At 41.9% G+C, this 6,000-nt stretch overlaps 1 protein-coding gene across 3 annotated transcripts in view; it reads right to left on the bottom strand.

The window, feature by feature from the left end:
* Positions 1-427: 427 nt before the first annotated feature.
* LOC306842953 (high affinity cAMP-specific and IBMX-insensitive 3',5'-cyclic phosphodiesterase 8A-like) overlaps positions 428-6,000 on the bottom strand; it is a 32,862-nt gene continuing 27,289 nt past the window's right edge. For 2 of the 3 annotated variants that reach the window (XM_079374174.1, XM_079374175.1), the window contains exons 19-22: positions 4,438-4,570; positions 2,561-2,725; positions 2,172-2,301; positions 436-1,980 (exon numbers count right to left, since the gene is read on the bottom strand). In XM_079374174.1, coding sequence (XP_079230300.1) covers positions 1,874-1,980; positions 2,172-2,301; positions 2,561-2,725; positions 4,438-4,570 — 535 coding nt within the window. In that variant the 3' untranslated portion in view covers positions 436-1,873. Of the gene's footprint in view, positions 1,981-2,171; positions 2,302-2,560; positions 2,726-4,437; positions 4,571-6,000 lie in introns of all 3 variants that reach the window. The other variant, XR_013781798.1, reaches the window with a different exon arrangement.

Genomic DNA, 6,000 nt, shown 5'->3' with positions numbered 1-6,000 from the left:
TTTGTCATAAAAGAGAAATGTATAATTTTGCTACTGATGACTGGTTCTGTGCTGCAGGGACACGTGTGGATTGTGAAAGGCTGTACACAAGTGAAACCTGTCCTTGGGTTTGCAGGAGAATCAGCCTGAAGATCAACCTCTTTCAGTTTCAATAACTTGATTTTTCTAGAAAAGCATCTTCATACTGGAGCTCAAAAACCATAGAACTGATTATGAACTGGAAGATGATAATGAAACATAACCAGCATAAGAACCCCAAAACAGCTCTTGATAGGTTTGATGAACATAAAATGGTGCAATGAGCTACAGAAGCTTCTCCGAACGAGCTGCAGATCCAGAACCAAACCATCAAACACACATCCAGCTCACACTTCACCGCATGCAAGCCAGTTCTGCTCATGTTCTGACAATCAAGCACAAACCGTCCCCGAGTCTCACCTGGACGTTAGTTTTATTATCGTAGTTTCATTTATTATTGTAGTTCTGCTTTACAATAAAAAATAGCTTTTTTTATTAAATCAAAAAGGGCAGTACAACAAATACTACAATGATGTAGAAATACTTTACAATTTAAATAACTCCTTTTGACATTACAGATGAGAATTTAAAGAGGAGGTAATTCATCATGAAAATCATGTCACGACGCAAATAAATCATAATGGTCCTAAATACAAAATATAATCTCATTTTTCTTTCCATTTGGGAGCGAAGCGCAGCCGGGCTGAAGCCGCTCCGTCTGTGGCGTGATTCAGAGGAAGATGATCAGATCGGAAGTGCTGGTCAATGGTATATTCATCTGTGCGATGGAGTAAATCACTGCGAGCCGCATCCGTCTGAGCCCAGAAACACAGAACCCTGATGAGACGGAGAGAATCCGCCTGTCTTCACAGACATGAAGAATGAGTGATCATCCCTCTCCGAGGAGTCTGAGATGCTTTACATCGTTCCAGTGTAAAATTCATCATCTATAAAAATATTGAGATTTACTTCATATAACGTGAGCGTGTTAAAAACCGCAGAAGTCCGTCGCCGGCGCCGTGAGCCGTATAAATAGAGCGTATAAAATAAGGCAGCAGTCTCGCCAGTGGATCGATCTCACAGAACATCTCTGGAGGAAAACCCTTCGAGGCCCGAAGTCTTCACAGATGCTCACGGAAATAAAAACATGACGTTTCCTTCTGAGTCTGCAGATATTAAATACAATAATATCATCATTCGTGTTAATCACCTTTGGCGTTTAGATCATCTCTCATTCTGAGGGGATTTATTAGCTAACATGATTCTCATCATTAGTTATTAATTATATATGAAAAAAACAAAAACAAGGAACAGCTGGACCAAAATAAATAGCGCTCCACAGATGCGATCACTAGTCTTTCTTCACAGGAGACGCTGTCCATTGCTCAACCGTTAGCTCCGCTCATCCTCTCTCACACGTGTGTGTGTCTGTGTGTGTGTGTCTGTCTGTGTGTGTGTCTGTCTGTGTGTGTGTCTGTCTGTGTGTGTGTCTGTCTGTGTGTGTGTCTGTCTGTCTGTCTGTGTGTGTGTGTGTCTGTCTGTGTGTGTGTCTCTCTGTGTGTGTGTCTCTGTGTGTGTGTGTCTCTCTGTGTGTGTGTCTCTCTGTGCGTGTGTCTCTCTGTGCGTGTGTCTCTCTGTGTGTGTGTCTCTCTGTGTGTGTGTCTGTCTGTGTGTGTGTGTGTCTGTCTGTGTGTGTGTCTGTCTGTGTGTGTGTCTCTCTGTGTGTGTGTCTCTCTGTGCGTGTGTCTCTCTGTGCGTGTGTCTCTGTGTGCGTGTGTCTCTGTGTGTGTGTGTCTCTCTGTGTGTGTGTCTCTCTGTGTGTGTGTGTGTCTCTGTGTGTCTGTGTGTCTGTGTGTCACTCCGGCAGCGGCCGCAGGCTGCGCAGCTTCTTCTCATCCAAACCCTTCCAGTACTTGAAGTTGTTGTCCAGATGCTGCATTAGATTGGGCAGATCGGCAAACGCTAGAAACACAGAGAAGGCACTTTAGAAATAACAATTAATATTATCATGTCAACATGTATTAGATCTGAAATTATTTAAACAGGAGGGTTTGTTAATTCAGAGGAGCATCACCTCAGCTCCATCTTCATTATAGACAATTACATTCAAAAAGATTGCAGTAAGAATCTAGTTGAAATGATCAGTTTCTTACCGTCCCAGGCGTCGAACATGTCGGTGATGAAGTAGTCGATGAAGGAGATCTGGGATTTGGGAATGCTGCAGGTGTTGCGATCAAACACAGGCATCACCACCGGCAGACCCTGCTGCTTCTCCTCATCCGTCTGTGAGAGAGACACGACTGAACCCTGCTGCTGCCTTTACACTTTAGAGGTAGTTTTCCTCAGGTGGACTCTTACAACTACATCTACACACACACGCATGCGCTCTCACACACACACACACACGCATGCGCTCTCACACACACACACACACACACACGCATGCGCTCTCACACACACACACACACGCATGCGCTCTCACACACACACACGCATGTGCTCTCACACACACACACACGAGCACGCACGCACGTACACACACCTGTGCGAAATACTCCTCTGAGATGCGCCCGGCCCACTCGATGCACAGCTCCAGCGGTCTGCAGGGGTTCGAGATGTCAGCACATTTGATCAACATCCGCTTCACCAGGATCCGGTTCTCTGGAGCCGTCAGGATGCTCTTCACTGAGTCCTCATCATCGTTATCCTACACACACACACACACACACAGAATGAATATTAACATCCTCATTAATAACCCAAAACTCTCTGGGTCATTAAAGACCATTTACCTGAACACACACAAAACTCTGTGATGGTTTTGTGTGTGTGTGTGTGCGTGCGTGCGTGTGTATGAGAGTAAGTGTGTGTGTGTGTGTAAGAGAGAGTGAGTGTGTGAGCGTGAGACCGAGTGAGTAAGTGTGTGTGTGTAAGAGAGAGAGAGAGAGAGAGAGAGAGAGAGAGAGAGAGAGAGAGAGAGAGAGAGAGAGAGAGAGAGAGATGCACATTGAGAAACGAGCCATCACATTCTGGAAACACTTAAAAATGAGCGACCCCAACTCTTATCATTTTAAAGCCCTTAAAAACCATGAAGTGACCCCTGAAAAAAGTCCCCTGATTCAGATGGTCCTGAAGCTGCAAACACAGACTAACATGACTAACATCCAGCAGCAGGACACTCAAATAATCAGCCACAACATTTGGCCCAACCAAATTATAAAAGAACAAAAAGAAAATGATCTAACCTATTGGAAAGAAACAACAGAAAAACAAAGTAAACTTGAATGTTATTTGGCCCTAAATAGAGATTACACAACTGCAGAATATCTGAGTACAGTGAAAGACTGTAAACTAAGAAGACAGATGACGAGGTACAGACTGAGCGGTCATACTCTGACTATAGAGACGGGCAGATATCGACAGCACTGGCTGCCCAGAGAGAGCCGCATCTGTCCATACTGTACTCATGGAGAAGTGGAGACAGAGCAACACTTCCTCACCAGCTGTCCTAACTATCAACACATTAGAGAGGCATTTTATCCACAATTTGAAACACTTTACCCTGACTTCAAAATGTTAAACAAGAAAACACAACTTCAGTATTTATTAGGTGAAAAACAAGATTGTATCTCACTAGAAGCAAGATACATTGATGCCTGTCACAAAAAGAGGGAGGAGTCAACAAATCAGTGATGCGCCCACACACACTCACACACACACACACACACAAACACAAACTTTTAAACTGTTCACAGAATTCTAGAATTGATTTGTTCTATTTTGTTTAATTATATATACATGCATGTATTTTTATTTTTTTTATTTATTATTATTTTTATTTTTTTTATATATTTATACTTGTTCTATATTTAATGTAAACACTATGCTTTGGCAATACATTGTAACAATTGTCATGCCAATAAAGCACATATTGAATTGAGAGAGAGACAGAGACAGAGACAGAGACAGAGACAGAGAGAGAGAGAGAGAGAGAGAGAGAGAGAGAGAGAGAGAGAGAGAGAGAGAGAGAGACAGAGACAGAGACAGAGACAGAGACAGAGACAGAGACAGACAGAGACAGAGACAGAGAGAGAGAGAGAGAGAGAGAGAGAGAGAGAGACAGAGACAGAGACAGAGACAGAGACAGAGACAGAGACAGAGACAGAGAGAGAGAGAGAGAGAGAGACAGAGACAGAGACAGAGACAGAGACAGAGACAGAGACAGAGAGAGAGACAGAGACAGAGACAGACAGACAGAGAGAGAGAGAGAGAGACAGAGACAGAGACAGAGACAGAGACAGAGACAGAGAGAGAGAGAGAGAGAGAGAGAGAGACAGAGAGAGAGAGAGAGACAGAGACAGAGACAGAGACAGAGACAGAGACAGAGACAGACAGAGAGAGAGAGAGAGAGATTCTCACCCCGTTCTCCTCCAGTGCTGCCAGCGGTTTGTTGATGCTGTTGACAAACTTGTTGACGTGTTCGAAGTGTTTGGTCATCTCAGTGGCGAGAACCATGTCTATGACGGCCTGCCGGAGCGTCCGGTACTCGTTCCTGTGAGAGAGAGTGTGTGTCAGTGTGTGTGTGTGAGTCAGGTGATCTGATCGATATGGATGTAAACAGGGTCTGACAAGGTTCCCACTCTTTCATGAACACCAGATTCAAGGACTTTAAGCACCATTTATTTTATATCAAGCACCTATCAAATTCACACGCCAGCGAATGTAGTGTCATGAAAGACCTTACAGTACTAAACATTTTACTTACACTTAACATTTACATGAAACATTTCAGAGTAATAATGTTTTCAATGTGTAGGCTTCATAAATTTAGACCGTTTTGAGTAGTCGTGTTCGAAGAATTTAATGAAATCATTGAAGTTAATACTGGTAATATTCAAATACAATTTCTAAAATATTTTTAGAAAAACAGCAAACTACAAAAAACTAAACAGTTTTTGCTGTAGTTCTTGTACAAGATTTAAATTTGAAAGAATTTCACAATTTTTAAATGAATAAAAAGTGGTTAAATGTTGTAATAACACTGTAAACCTGTTAACATTAAAAATTAGCATGTTCTCTCAATAGAGACGTTACTCATTAATAAACAACTCAAGTCAAAATTATTTAGTAAATCCCATTTTTTTCATCTTTGATCTAGAGGAATGCAGCTGCTCAAACATGAACATTTTAAACATTGTACATCTGCAAATCTGCAAATAAATATAAAGAAAAGAAATAAAAAAAAATAGGACTTTCTATTTGCTTTTAAACTGTAAACGCGTTCCACGAAGCAGTTTTTCTTATTTTTCAAGTTCTCCATCTTCTCCTTCACTCCATGTCGCAGTAAGTTTTAGGAGTTCATTTTTAGTCCATCTCCTATCCTGAAAAGTCTGTCTTGCAGAGATTGACTACAAATGAGCTCCTAAAACTTCCTGCTATTCTGGAAGATCAATTCTTCAAACAGTGGTACAAGAGGATGTGGTGCTGGTCCTTCAAGACTCACTCTCAACCAGAGTTCATTTCGTTGACCAATACTTTATCATCATTTTCATCAACAACATTTTTTCCACTGACGACAACGAGATGATAATGAACGAAAACTCTTTTTGAATGACAAAAATTATGACAAATCTATCTAATCTAAAATGTTAGGGAGGGACAATTTGGGAAGAGATTCATTCAGAAGGAATCTGCTGCATAGAAGGTTAGATGCAAACATATGAACCGGCGGGACATAAGCTAAAATACACTTGCTGCACGGCACATAAAACATAAAAGAATGTCAATATGTGGGAGTAAGAGGAGAGCAGACATATGCATAAATCTGACGACTCAAGAGAGAACTCAATTCGGTCCTGTTTTCTGAGCGCAGACACTGAAGCATACACACACAGAAAGTGCGTCTCACAGCACGCGAGTACTCTTCCACGTCGCACGAACGGAGAAATACACACAAAATGATGTCGAAATGTCCGTTTTGAC

The sequence above is a fragment of the Barbus barbus genome (genome assembly GCF_936440315.1).
Source record: "Barbus barbus genome assembly, chromosome: 23".
NCBI classification, from domain to species: domain Eukaryota; kingdom Metazoa; phylum Chordata; class Actinopteri; order Cypriniformes; family Cyprinidae; genus Barbus; species Barbus barbus.
Note: the sequence above shows the minus strand (reverse complement) of the source record. Positions and strands in the feature narration are given on the sequence as shown.